General features: G+C 47.0%; 1 protein-coding gene across 1 annotated transcript; it reads left to right on the forward strand.

The window, feature by feature from the left end:
- Window positions 1–7,209: 7,209 nt before the first annotated feature.
- LOC123443201 (protein RAE1) lies at window positions 7,210–14,207 on the forward strand. Its single transcript, XM_045119536.1, has 12 exons — window positions 7,210–7,371; window positions 8,460–8,538; window positions 8,641–8,727; window positions 8,812–8,877; window positions 8,989–9,182; window positions 10,380–10,521; window positions 10,657–10,737; window positions 11,849–11,977; window positions 12,591–12,668; window positions 13,253–13,324; window positions 13,546–13,626; window positions 13,767–14,207. The coding sequence occupies exons 2-12, from the start codon at window positions 8,485–8,487 to the stop codon at window positions 13,812–13,814; spliced, it is 1,032 nt and encodes a 343-aa protein (XP_044975471.1). The 5' UTR covers window positions 7,210–7,371; window positions 8,460–8,484; the 3' UTR covers window positions 13,815–14,207.
- The last annotated feature ends 157 nt before the right edge of the window (window positions 14,208–14,364 follow it).

Here is a 14,364-nt window from a genome sequence, read left to right on the forward strand (position 1 = left end):
AAGCATCCACAGTCTTGTTGCCCTGGACTAAGTTGCGGAACTCACGCTTCTTCCGATCCATGATTCCCTGGGGAATGTATCGAGCACGGAAAGCAGCCTTGAACTCTGCCTAAGTGATGATAGTTCCATCGGGCTGAGAGCGCCTGTGGCTGTCCCACCATTGAGCAGCGGGACCCTTCAGAAAGTAGGCGGCAAAGTTGACATAGCTCGCCAGGGGCACATTGGCAGACTCTAGCTCATAAGAAATGTCACGGAGCCAGTCATCAGCATCAAGAGGCTGAGTTGAGCTGCGGTAGATCGCAGGGTTGAGACGGCAGAAGTCTTGCAGTGTCACGCCTTGTGGTTGGTTCATGTTCGGCCTTTGGAACTGATCCATGAGCCCTTGCATAAACTGACGGTTCAGCTCAAACTGTTGGATCATCCCCGCCATATACTCAGGAGGCGGGGGTGGTGCATCGTTGGTAGGGCCACGCGGGCGGCCAACTGGTCTAACCATCCTGTTAAATATTTAGCAGGGGTAGTTTAGCTTAAAGTAATTGCAAAGGCATCGCACGCATTCATGAAGTAATCAAGCATAATGAAAGGGAAATGCGATAGATACTCCATAGTAGTTGAGTTCGACATACAGACCCATACATAAGTTCGATTACAGACTAACGATTAAAAACTCGAAATTTGGCGATAGCCCGGACGCATTTGACGATACCCTGGACTCACTAGGCGGCGCGCAGGCACGCGGTGGAAGAGTACCACAACGAGATGTAGCGATAAGGCTACATCAACGTCGGAGAGGACGATCGAATCCTGGTAGCTGGCGGTGATAGAAGGTAGGGACAGGACCCTGTGTCCCGTTGTGACTCTGGTGAGGGTACCGCATCCAGTCGAGCAGCTGAGGTCCACGTGCAGGGGTTCTACCCCCAACATCAGTCCACTCGAGAGCTGATGGTAGCTCTGTCCTGCTCGGCTCGCGGATGCGCATAGGTGGAACCCTCGGACAGTGTGATGGCTGCAGCTCTGTCAACGCGTCGTAAAGACGAGCGCACGTAGCATACAACTCCACAGTCAGAGCTCGGAAAGCACGATCCATTGCCTCAGTGTACTGCACCAGAATCCGCGCGTCGTAGCGACGCGTCACGTAGGGGGCGCAGACAGCGACGTAGGAACGGGCGCTGCGCTCCCGAACGTCAGAAGCGTAGGCAGTGAGATCAGACCGAGTCTCATCCCCAACAGGAGCATGCGGGATGTATCTGAAAGGGCTCTCCTCCAGGTGAGGGTACGCTCCACGGAGACGGGTGATGGCGATGTAGGCCGCATCATGGACGGCCATCTCGACCGACACTCCAATACCACAGAATACGTGGCGCTCGAGGGTCTCGCCGCCCCTCTGGTCGAAGATGCGAACCTCAGCCTGGTACTGGTACTGGTTGTACTCGCGGAAATCCTCGAACACAGTGTACTCGGGGTACCAGCGATATCCCAGCCTGGTCAGGAGATCGACCAAAATGGCCAGGAACCCAGTCGTCTCAGTGGCCTGCGTCAGGCGCACGTGCTGTCTTGCGGGACGCATCTGAAAATAAGATTGACGGATGTCAATGACAGTGTGTGTAATACATATTCAGGAGAAAAAGAGTAGATAGTCCAGCGCTCCGGATTGATGTGATTCGAGAACCTAATGTTAGAGTTAGTAAAATCTTTGACCCGAAAGAGAAGAGAAAGTAGAGCCCAGAGTATAGAAAAGGAGTAAAAGATACTAATACCACCCAATTGAGATGTGGGCCCGTAAGCCACAACATCAGTGTTAGTAAGTTTTTCAAACACTAGACTCAACTTCGGCCAAGGAGTTGGAAAGGGGGCTACCTACAGGCAGTTGGCTCTGATACCAACTTGTGACGCCCTCGGCTTAATCGTACGCTAATCATACACGCAAATGCGTACGATCAAACCCAAGGACTCACGGGGAGATATCACAACACAACTCTAGACACAAATAAAATAACATCAGCTTCATATTACAAGCCAGGGGCCTCGAGGGCTAGAATATGAAAGCTCGATAAACACACGAGTCAGCGGAAGCAACAAATATCTGAGTACAGACATAAAACAACATGGGGTGCCTTAGAGAAGGCTAGCACAAAAGATACAACGATCGAACGAGGCGAGGCCTCCTGCCTGGGAACCTCCTAACTACTCCTGATCATCAGCGGCCTCCACGTAGTAGTAGGCACCGTCGGGGTAGCAGTCGTCGGCGGCGGGGACCTCCAACTCCTGGGCTTCATCATCTGGTCGCAGCAAACGGATCAAGGGGACAAGGGGGAAGCAAAGCAGCGGTGAGTACTCATCCAAAGTACTCGCAAGTCTTACATCAGAACTATTCTAATTATGCATCAGTATCAAAGAAGGGGGGGTTATATGTGGACTGACTGCAGCAATGCGAGAATAGAGAGAGAAGACCTAGTCCTATCGAAGACTAGCATCTTCAGGGTCTTGCAGCAATAGACGAGAGTAGAACAGGGGTAAAACATTAATAGTCATATTGTTGCAGCAAAATTAAAGTGAGGTCACGCCTAAAGATCCTCCCTCGACTCCCTGCGAGGAAGCAATCCCGAGGCAAACTAATTCCAGTTAAGTAACAATTGTAGTTGTATAAGATCGGGGCACAACTCCAAGTCGTCCTGTAACCGTGGACACGGCTATCCGAATAGTTAATTTTCATCCCTGCAGGGGTGCACCACATGTCCCGTCACGCTCGATAACACTCTGGCCGGACATACTTTTCTGGGTCCTGCCCGGCCTCGGAATATCGACACGTCGCAGCCCCACCTAAGACTAATCAGAGAGGACAGCCCACCGGTCTAAATCCTAAGCACAAAGGGTTCATGGACCCAGTTCCCCTTCACGCTCCTGCACGTGGCGTGGGCGGCCGACGTCAGTCCTAGCATCCCTTAATCACAAGCGCGATGCATCTCGGGACCACTCGGGCGCGCGCCGCTACACTGCTGGCATCTGAAAAGCTTCGGCTGATACCGCGACGCCGAGTACCCATAATTCTTCCCGCATAGCCGGTTAGTGCGAAAAGGTCTCCGACCAACCCAGATCAAATACCCAAATCCATTAGCATTTTAATTAGATCAGCAACACAGTCTCGCGGGAATCCACCCGTCTTACAACTAATCACCGAAGATCCCAGTAACATGGTCGAGTAACTGTGTGGTAGTAACATCGGGGGAATCCGAGGTATCACCCTCGTTGGATTCCGAACGATGTACCCGTCAAGGTGGGCTTAGAGGAATCACCCTCGGGGGTCCCACACTCGCGGGGTGGCACGACAGAGGCGTCATCGGGAATGGTGAAAGAGGAATCACCCTCGATAACCACGACCGACTAGCTATACTACAGAGATATCATCAGGAGTACTTAGCGAGGTGTCACCCTCGGTACCCGATAGTATCCCTATAGCGTCGTACAACGAAGGGGGGGGTGAATGTGCTGAGTCGGGTCTGGCTCGTCGATCAGAGATCGAGATTTGAAAACAAGCGGGGCAACTGAGCTACGGGGTCAGAGGGGATGACTGCTCCACCTATACTAGGCATATTAAAGGTACAGGACTGAAAGTAGCAGTTCATCAAAAACAGGCTATGCATCAGATATAGGAGCTAACTACAACAGTAGCAAAATACTAATGCAAGCAGTAGGAAGAAAGACATAGGCGATATAGGAATGATCAAGGGGGGTTTGCTTGCCTTGCTGCTCTGCGGCAAAGGACTGATCGGCAGGGTCGTAGATGTACCCGGCAGCAGCGTCAGTCTCGGGGTCTACCGGTAAGAAGAGGGGGAAGAAACAATAAATAATAGCACCGATGCAACACAAAGCATGACATGGAAATATGCAGGCTAGACATGAGCTAACGCAGCAACATCCGTCATAGACGGGTCGGAAGAATATCTGACGATATTTTCCGGGTCTCGGGCTACTACCGGTTATACTGGAAACGATGGAAAAGTTCCATGTTTGCTATGCTAGGGACGCGTGACAGACGAACAGACCGTGTATCCGGGTTCGTCTCGCTTTGCTGATCAACTTTCATGTTGAAAATATTTTGATCTGACTTACGGATTATTTAATATTAATTTTCAAAGTTTTATTAATTATTTAGGAATTAAAAACAGATTTAAAAGATTTAATAAAATCCTATTATGACATCATCACGATGTCAGGCTGACATCAACGTTTGACCGGTCAACTGACTAGCGGGTCCCGTACGTCATAGGCACAAGTTTTTATTAAGATTAATTATTAATTAATCAGATTAATTTAGTGGGAGACCCGCGTGTCATACTCTAATTATGTTAATTAATTAATTTAACTAATTTATCTATTTATTTATTTAATAAAACATTATTATTATTATTATTTATATTAACTCTCGCGTGGGGCCTCCCTGTCATAGACAGCGGTGCATTGGCCCCACCGGTAAGTGGCCTAAGGCCAAATACACATTTTAAATCACAAATAAATAAACATACAAATGTCGTATCTCTCCACATGCCTATATACGCAAATACATACATAATACGGGTATCGAATACATACATACATACATACGGAATACAACATTTGTTTTTAATCATTTTTCTTTTCTCTCACAACACTCATCTCTCTCTGTTAACAGAGACAGAGAACTCTCTCTAACTCCACCTAGAAGAACACAAACTTCAAATCCTCCTACCGGAGTCCACCGTCGACGGATCGAGGCCCCGTTTGCCGGAACGGAACCGGGACGTCGAGGAGAACGACAAGGTGGGAGGAGCCCGAGGAGGGGCTCACCGACGGTGACGTGACGGCCCGGTGAAGCCGGAGTTCGCACGAAAGTGACGGTGGAGACGGCGACGCGGCTCCGGTGATGAAGGGGACGGTGATGATGGTGACGCGCCGGCGAGGGGAACCGGCCGGATCCGGCGAGGAAGAGGCGTAGGGAAGGCCCGGTGGAAGAGGGGCTCGCCGGCGTGGTGAACGGGCCGAGGAAGGCCGGCCGAGGTGGAGGCCGAGGCAGCCGGGGCCCCCTGCCGGCGGGGTGGAGGCCGAGGGGCGGGCGGCTCGCCGACGGAAGGAGGAGGGGCCGCCGGCCGAGGTGGGGCTCGCCGGCCAGGGAGGAGGCTCGCCGCGGGAGGAGGTGGCGCGCCGGCCAGGGAGGGGGGGGCTCGCCGCGGGAGGAGGGCCGGTGGAGGGAGGAGGCCGGCGGGGGAGCTCGCCGGCGGGAGGCAGGGGAGGCCGCCGGCCGAGGGAGGGGGCGAGGTGGGGATCTGGGGCGAGGAGGCCACGGGAGGGAGTTGGGGGCTCTCGTGGGAGAGAGGGTCGTGGGGGTGGGGGTTGTCTCTCGTGGGGTGGGAGGACCGAGAGAGAGAGGGAGTGTCGGTGAGGGGTGGGGCCCCCCACGAGGGGGGGGGTGGCTGGCGGCGGCGGTGGGAGTAGCGAGGGAGGGGCTCGCCTCTCGCTAGGGTTTGGCGGGAGGGGGCGCGGGAGGTGGCCGGCTGGGCCTTGAGCCCAGTTGGGCCAGGGGGGTTGTTCTTTTTTTTGATTTGTTTTGTTTTGTTTTACCTTTTCCCTTTTTATTATTTCTTTTTTTCAGTTTTCTTTCTTTCTTTTATCATTATTATTTCTTTAATACTTTCCTCTTATATATATATCCTTTTAATACTTGTAATGAACCGATAAAGTGCTTTCCTTTGCTTTCAAAATTTTGGATCCGGACAGACGCGAATCCACGCGGGTCTGAGATGGGAATCCGATGACGTGGCATCATTAGCTGTTGATCACTGTAGCTTAATTATAATAATCACTGTAGCAAAAGTCGAGGATGTCACACCCCCTCCCCCGCAGGCACCGCCGCACGCCCTCGTACCCTTCGCCGGCGCTGCTGCAAAACCACCATCACTGGTGCTCGGGCCGAGCCACAGGGGAGATGACATAGCTGCCTCCTGCCATGGACTGATCTATGTGTATGCATGTATTAAAAAAAAGCTACAAGCGGTATGCAAAAAGCTTCAAACGGCATAAAAAAGCTTCAACCGTTGATAAAAGAAGTTACAACCACGTCCATGAGAGTTGCAACCAAACTTCGCCGAAGTTTGTAGGCGGAGTTGCAACCATGATGAAAAAATGTTGCAACCATTATACAAATTTGATACAGCAGTCATTCTTTTCTGTTGCAACCGTATTGTTTTTTTGCTACAACCGTTGATAAAAGAAGTTACAACCACGTCCATGAGAGTTGCAACCAAACTTCGCCGAAGTTTGTAGGCGGAGTTGCAACCATGATGAAAAAATGTTGCAACCATTATACAAATTTGATACAACAGTCATTCTTTTCTGTTGCAACCGTATTGTTTTTTTGCTACAACCGTTGATAAAAGAAGTTACAACCACGTCCATGAGAGTTGCAACCAAACTTCGCCGAAGTTTGTAGGCGGAGTTGCAACCATGATGAAAAAATGTTGCAACCATTATACAAATTTGATACAGCAGTCATTCTTTTCTGTTGCAACCGTATTGTTTTTTTGCTACAACCGTTGATAAAAGAAGTTACAACCACGTCCATGAGAGTTGCAACCAAACTTCGCCGAAGTTTGTAGGCGGAGTTGCAACCATGATGAAAAAATGTTGCAACCATTATACAAATTTGATACAGCAGTCATTCTTTTCTGTTGCAACCGTATTGTTTTTTTGCTACAACCGTTGACATGGGCGAATTGCAACCATGATGGAAAATGCTGCAACCAGTATACAATTTTGCTACATTTGTCGTTCTGTTTTGTTGCAACCGTATTATTTTTTACAAGGGGTTGCAACCATGAGCGCACGCTGCTACATCCACGGAGGTTAGAAACGCACAGAAAGGTGACATAGGTGAGGGCGGCGACCGGCGGCGACCGACGGTGGAAGGCGGCCAGCGGTGAGGAGGTGAGGCGAGGCGGTCGGCGCGTGCTGGGGCGTCGGCGTGGGCTAGGCGCGTGCGGGGACGGCGGCGCGTGGGAGGATGGCGGGCGGTGGGGGCTCGCGCGACCAGATCTGACGGCTGCTGCGCGACCGGCGCGCCGGCGCCTAGCACTGCCCTTTATTTTAAGTGTTTTTCTTTTAAAAAAAAAAACATCCCCCTCAACCACCCCAGCGTGCCGATCAAGCCATTTCTTTGGAAGGAACCCAGCGTGCATCCCCCGCGACGCGACGAAAGCCTATACACATCTCGTCTCATCGCCCCTTCGTATCATACTTCATCTCGTCTCCTCCCACGCGACTCGAGAACCTTCCTCCCCTCCGCCACTCCCCACTCGCAGCCGCCGCCGGCAGCCCTCCGTCCGTCCGTCCGGCAGTCAGGTAAGCCCTCCCCTCCCCTCCCCGCCGCCCAGCTCGCGCCGTCTCCAAGCCAGCAAGGGTTCCGCCCGCGCGGCCCCGGCGCAATGCTCCTGCCCGCGCCGCTGGTTTGGCTTCGGGGGGAAGCTCTGATCCGGCGGCCTCCGGACCAAATCGGCCCCATCCAGCCGCCCCCGCTCGCCTAGCTAAGACGGCTCGACCTTTACCCCCCACCCGCGCTGGCCAGGCCGAGAGGGCAAGTTTGGGGCTGCCTCCTGCTAATGATTCCGCCGCCGTGGTGGGGATTGGGTGGCCCGGGGGTGCAGCCGTGCAGGCGTCCGCAGGCCGAGTGTTCCCAGGCTGCATGCCCGCCAGCTCGTCTTACCATCACGCGGATGCAGGCATTCCGCAGGCTAACATTCACTGAATTTCGGGCCTGCAGGGAGGAGATATAGTTTATGCCGGCTCTTGAGCGTTCATTTTGTGGTACAAACTTTTGTGGCTGCCTGCTAGTGATCTCACCGTGGGGTGTTGGGGATCGGGTGGTCATGGCGTGGCCGTTTCTAGTCGAGCGATGCCCCGGGTTTTATCCCCACCCCACCAGCTCGTATTGTTACACGTTTACCGAATTTTGGACTGACGATGTTGTGGCGCGCACGAGGGGGTGGCGTTTATGCTGGTTTTCGTGTGTGGTGATTCTGTGGTTTAAACTTGGGGCGCGCTTGGTTTGCGAGGCTGCCTCATGGTGGTCTCACTCTCGGGTGGTGGGAATCGGGTGGCCGGGGCGTAGGCATTTGTAGTGGAGCGATCCCAGGTTTTATGACCAGACGTTATACCGAGTTTTGGACCTACGCTGTTGCGGCACATACCAGGGGATAGCGTTTATGCTGGTTTTTGCGTGGTGCTTTTGTGGTGCAGTACAAACTTCAGTAATGACTTCCCTAATGTTGAACACCGGTTCTGGTACCGTGGGCTGTCGAAACCATTCAGTTTTTGTAGGCTGGGCTACTTTAAGTTGTTATTTATGCTCTCGTGTGTGTGGGAGGCTCCACGTGCTGATTTCTGTTACCTGCTTCTCATGGTCATTGTATTGTGACATATTTGTTTTCCAGATTTTGGAGGATCGCAGAAGGAGAGATGGCAACTCTAACCAGCCTTACCTCAAACGCGAATCCAAACAAGTCATTTGAGGTGTGATACTTTTCGTGTCCATATTTGTCCTGCTTTTAATTTTTGCGTATTGTCATTCTGTAAACGCCACATGTTCTCTGCAACGGTTGCTTTCAAATGCAGGTCCTGCCTAATCCAGGTGACTCCCTCTCAAGCCTCAGTTTTAGCCCCAAGAGTAATCTTCTGGTGGCAACTTCCTGGGATAACCAGGTAATTTTGTTTCTCCTGTAATTTTCAGCCAGCATTCGTCATTGTGATGTATCTTACTGGGATTGTCTTTTGAGTTTTGTGCAGGTGAGGTGTTGGGAGATAGGTAACGGTAACAGTCAGCCAAAGGCATCCATATCACATGATCAGCCAGTACGATTTTAAACATATTTCTCCTGAGTGTAGTGTACTTCCATATTCCACATTAGAGTGGTTTCTCACCTGTTTACTTGGTGCGATGATCGATTTGTTTCCTTGCATCAGGTGCTCTGCTCAGCCTGGAAAGATGATGGTACCACTGTCTTCTCTGGAGGCTGTGATAAACAGGTCAAAATGTGGCCTCTGCTGTCTGGTGGGCAGGCTCAGACGGTTGCAATGCATGATGCACCTGTCAAGGAGGTCGCTTGGATTTCTCAGATGAATCTTCTTGTCTCTGGAAGCTGGGATAAGACACTAAGGTGCAAGAACAATATAATCCTCTCCACCCTCAGTATTCTTTACTTGGAAATTGAGCGCATATTACCCATGTCTGCTCCTAAATCGTTATTTATGGCCGTTTTGTGTTATGGGGTTCGTCTTATTTTTAGTATCTTTCTGTACTTCATCTGGTCATTGTCCAGTTTTAATAGATTCCATGCTATTTATGAAGAAACTGCAATTATATAATTTCACCAGCACTAATCAAACATTGTAGAAGGTCTGTTTATATTCACTCATTTTGTATGCCCTCTTTGAACCTAAGAGTTTTATACTACTTGCTGAATCATATTGCCCGATTCTTGTCAAAGGTTGTGCACTTTCTGGGTATCGTCTGCACTATTTATGGCTGCAATGAATTTTTCTTATGGTGGAAGTTGCTATAAAAGTAACCATTGATGCAGGCAGTTACTATACTAAAAAAATAAACATCATGCGATTAATATTAGAAATATTCATTTTGAGTTTTAGCATAATCTTTATGAAGATCATTAAAGAACATCAAGTAAGGTTCTGGCTGACAGTTTAAATAATATGCTTGCTGTCATGACCATAAATTGAGCATAGGCGATAATCGTTGTAGGCAGGAAGCCACAGGCCAGGATCCTTGTGGTGACCTGTCGGCATACCCGTGATAGCAGAAGTGGTGCAAAGGACAGAGAGCTGGAATTAGGGAAGGCAGAACTAGAGAAATAAAGATTGGGGATTACACTTCATAGCTGATTCATAAGAAATGTGGTTGCTTCATTTTATAGAGGCTGGCCCACATATATGACTCAGAAGCAAAAATGGACTAAGACTTTTCCCTAAACTGAATGCTGCAACTTAAAGACACCATGTAGGGCACTGGCTCTGGCTAAACTCATCTAGGACTCAAACATGCCAAAACAGATTGGAACAAGGACATGCTGAAACTGACTAGTACTAGGATTTCCTGGGTAACTCCAGTCCAGCAGGCGGTCTGGATGCAGGGTTCCCCCTCTGATACGTATATCCCATGTGGCACTTGCGTTGAGTATTTGTGTTGTCTGCTTGTCTTACATTATTTGTATCATGCTGAGACTAATACATTTGGGTGGTGCTTTGGTCTTTTGTCACATTACAACTTACCTCTGATCCTGATGACCATGACTTATTTCTACTCCGCTGTCAATGCTGACCGTTATATACTATTGTAGGTATTGGGACACAAGACAAGCAAATCCAGCTCATGTTCAGCAACTTCCAGATCGTTGCTACGCTCTTGCTGTGAATTATCCCCTTATGATTGTTGGAACCGCTGATCGCAATATCGTGATCTTCAACTTGCAGAATCCTCAGGTCATTTTGTTTCCTAACTGACCATGCATGTGCTCATTTTTTTCCAGTTCTTTTGGTGGTTGTGCTCATGCTTTTACTGTCATTGAGTTATATTTTGAACTGACTTACTTAATTTCATCTCTGGTATGATATTAGACTGAGTTTAAGCGTATTCAATCGCCTCTGAAATACCAGACACGGTGTGTTGCTGCATTTCCAGATCAACAAGGATTCCTGGTAATGCCATATTTTCTTGTGTCTTTTACTCTCAGCATTACAACACCAAACCAAAACTTCCGTTATTTGAATACATAACTGATTGTTACTATGCTTTGAAGTTTAACCATATGTTCTTCTCTACCTATCCTGTTACTATGCTTTGAAGTTTAATCATATGTTCTTCTCTACCTACCCCATCATAATTATTTATGTTGCCCAATTATGTTGTTTTTACCTAGCTTGAGTTTTGGCCTTAAACATTTGGTCAATAAGTTACAACCTTACTCTAATTAGCTTTAGACGTTGGCCTGCCATAATTTGCAGTTTAATGGGTGTTGTTCCTTTAGTGATCTGCATTTCAAACTTCCTACCCCTCTGTTCGGATAAATAAGGCATTTATTGATTGTGAAATCAAACAAAACTGACTACAAATCCTATAATATGTGATTTATCATTTATGTGACACAAAATTGATAGCATTGGATTCGTTTTCAATATTACTTTGTTATGATTTTGATAAAACAAATTTATGTCCAAGGATTGAACCCGAGAAGTCAAAATATGTCCAAGGATTGAACCCGAGAAGTCAAAATATGCCTTGTATATCTGGACGGAGGGCATAATACTAGGAATGTTAATACTAATTGGAATCTTTCTAGTTAGTCACAAAAGCTACATAAGAGCAGAGGATGCAGTTTACCTTAATATTTTGACCAACTCCCAACTGTGTTGCAAACAATTTCCTTCACCAGAACTGTAGAACGGATCTTAGTCTATAGCAGTTAAAGCTATTCTGAACACAAGGTCATGCCAATGTACAAATAGTAAAACCATCCAAGGCTTTAAGCAATTGTTTTTTATCTGCAGATCTTTAAATGTATGTAGTTCCGCATTTGCCTATTCTTCACCTGCTTGTGGGTGTTTTTATAGTGGGTGGTGATTTCATCATGGGCTTTGATCAATCAAAATTTTCTGTTACACAATGATCCTTTTCTACATCAATGAACTGCCTATATTGGATAAAGCTGGTCGATACCTGGCAATAGTTCTTGTTTTATTTATTGTTCTTTCCATATGACTTGGGAAAAAGGATTTTTTACATGCAACTGACACCTGATTTTGTTTAAAGGTGGGTTCCATAGAAGGAAGAGTTGGTGTGCATCATATTGATGATTCACAGCAAAGCAAAAACTTCACATTCAAATGTCACAGGGAAGGAAATGACATTTTCTCTGTCAATTCGCTCAACTTTCACCCTGTAAGATCTCTCTTTCTCTTATCTTGTTCTCTCTTCACTCCTTATTTATCTGTGTGCCATTCTTGTATTGCATTAGTCCACTTTTGCTATTATGCAAAATGCTAATGGAGACTACTGTTGAGTTTTAGTCACTATGTCTCCGTCATCATGATTTGTAGAATACTGAAAGCTCAGTTCTTGTCTTCCACAAGATGTGTTGAGGTTTATTCGATACAGATACCAAACTTCGCCCAATATATTAACCACTATGCTTGTAGTCATACATATGTTAGTAAACTACTCCAAATTGATCAAGAAATATGTTGCAAAATAAAATCCCAACAGTACCTTCAGCTCAGTTGAGCAACTCGAAATCGTACCTATTTGTTACTGGCACATCGAAGAGAAGCAGTATTTCTACTTCTTCTTTTGCTAACTTTGGCGTCTTATTCATTGGATTGGTATATGCTTGGGTGATGATACTTTACATCCATTTAGTTGAGTGTGCTTGTTGGCTATATTTCACTGGAAAATGCAACAACCATTGCCAACTGACTTGTGATAATTTTGAAGCATGGAAATTCAGTTAGTGAAGTTATATCTGGGATCTCATGTTATCTACCACTTGGCACAGGTTCATCACACGTTTGCCACAGCTGGATCTGATGGTGCTTTCAACTTCTGGGATAAGGATAGCAAGCAGAGACTTAAGGTTTGTCTATTCCTGTTTTTTCCCCCTGTTTTTTTCGCTCTTGTTGGTTTATGCTTTCTTGATTGGTATTCAATGATTTCAAGATGGCTTTACTTTGATGTGGTCTGTGGACATATTGATGATCTGCATATAAATTCTTTGTGGATGCGCATGCATAGCGGGAAATCAACCCGATCCCAAGCTAATAAATTCACCAAGTCATTATCGTGGTTGTGAGCAGAAAAAAACACTAGTTCATAAATGTCATCATCGATTCTGATTTTCCCAGTCTTGTCATCCTGCCCTTTTTTGGCATTTAGTATGCGCTTCTTTTTATCCTTGATAAAAGCATATTACAAATTTATTACTCAATGGCATGGAACCTCTGCAGTAAGAGGCATCTGTATAATTTGTCATTGGGTAACATTTTAGCTTGCAGGCATAACATACTCAGTGTTGCATTCTGACAGTTGCTTACTTGCTTAGGATAGACGGCTATCTGGGTGTGCCCAAGTTTATTGCTTCAGTTCTCTCATTTATCATACACCTTCCTTTATGTTGCAGATAACATATTCTTACATTTTTCCTACACTGCTTTTGTACAGGCTTTTAGTCGTTGTCCTCAACCCATTCCTTGCAGTAGCTTCAATAATGATGGCTCAATATTTGCTTATGGGGTAAGTCAATTGATCCTTTTAAGTGCCTTGATATCGCCATGTTTTTCAGTCGGGCGAGTTAAGTTATGTGGCATGTCAGCTCCTGATTTTTCAGCTCGATTAAACAATTGATATTCCTATTGAACTGCTAAGCGAATTATGTGGTCATAGTGTCATTGAATTTTAAGTTCTGAATACGACCTAGAGGTTACATAACCATAACTACCACTCCTGGAGAGCAGGTGTGCTATGACTGGAGCCGTGGTGCCGAGAACCATAATCCTGCAAACGCAAAGACGTCCATCTACCTCCACAGTCCCCAGGTAGTTTCGGAGTGTTGATATCACCATAAAAAAAATCTTCTATTTTTGAGATCATCGATATCACTGATATCCATGCCTGTTTTTATTTTGCTATCATGTTAATCTTTTGGCACTCAACAACTTGCCTCATTTCTGAACAGGAAGCCGAGGTGAAAGGAAAGCCAAGAATCGCAACAGGACGGAAGTGATGGCATCCTGCCTGCCAAGAAAGTGGATAGTTGCGCAAGAGATCATGTATATTCAAGGGCCTTGTTTCGCTCAGGCCATGCCTTGCGTGTCCTCTGGATGTTGTTACACCTGGTAGATGATAAGCCTAGTCCCAGCAGCCAGCGATAGGTTACTTAGCCGTAGGTCGTAGCGCATAGCCGTTTCTGTATTGCATAGTTGTCCGAAGGAATGGTTTCCCCGTGTTATTGTGTTGTGATATATAGTCAGGTCAGTGCGTAGCCTTTCGTCAAAACGTGAAAGTCTTCAGTGTCTTGTAAGTGGTGTAGGTCCTTGGAAATATGGGCATGACATTTGGAGTTATTCTGATTCCATATATGTATACTTATATAGCAACTGCTAAGTTATCATCGTAAGTCGCTTTTGGAGCACGGCCACATTGAGCACGTTATTTTTCAAGTTTGAAACTGTTAAATTTTCGTGGTTCAATTTTTTTGATTTATTACTGTAAAAGCTTCATCAACATACGTGTTTGTATGTGGGATATAAAAAGGAAAAAATACATGCAAAGAA

The sequence above is a fragment of the Hordeum vulgare genome, chromosome 1H, assembly GCF_904849725.1.
Source record: "Hordeum vulgare subsp. vulgare chromosome 1H, MorexV3_pseudomolecules_assembly, whole genome shotgun sequence".
Taxonomy (NCBI): Eukaryota; Viridiplantae; Streptophyta; class Magnoliopsida; order Poales; family Poaceae; genus Hordeum; species Hordeum vulgare.

Bases quoted from the DNA above. Each gene is read 5' to 3' on its own strand.
- LOC123443201 (XM_045119536.1), top strand. From the start codon at position 8,485: ATGGCAACTCTAACCAGCCTTACCTCAAACGCGAATCCAAACAAGTCA. The intron at 9,183-10,379 runs GTGCAAGAACAA...ATACTATTGTAG, and splicing joins AGCTGGGATAAGACACTAAG to GTATTGGGACACAAGACAAG. The intron at 13,627-13,766 runs GTAGTTTCGGAG...ATTTCTGAACAG, and splicing joins TCTACCTCCACAGTCCCCAG to GAAGCCGAGGTGAAAGGAAA.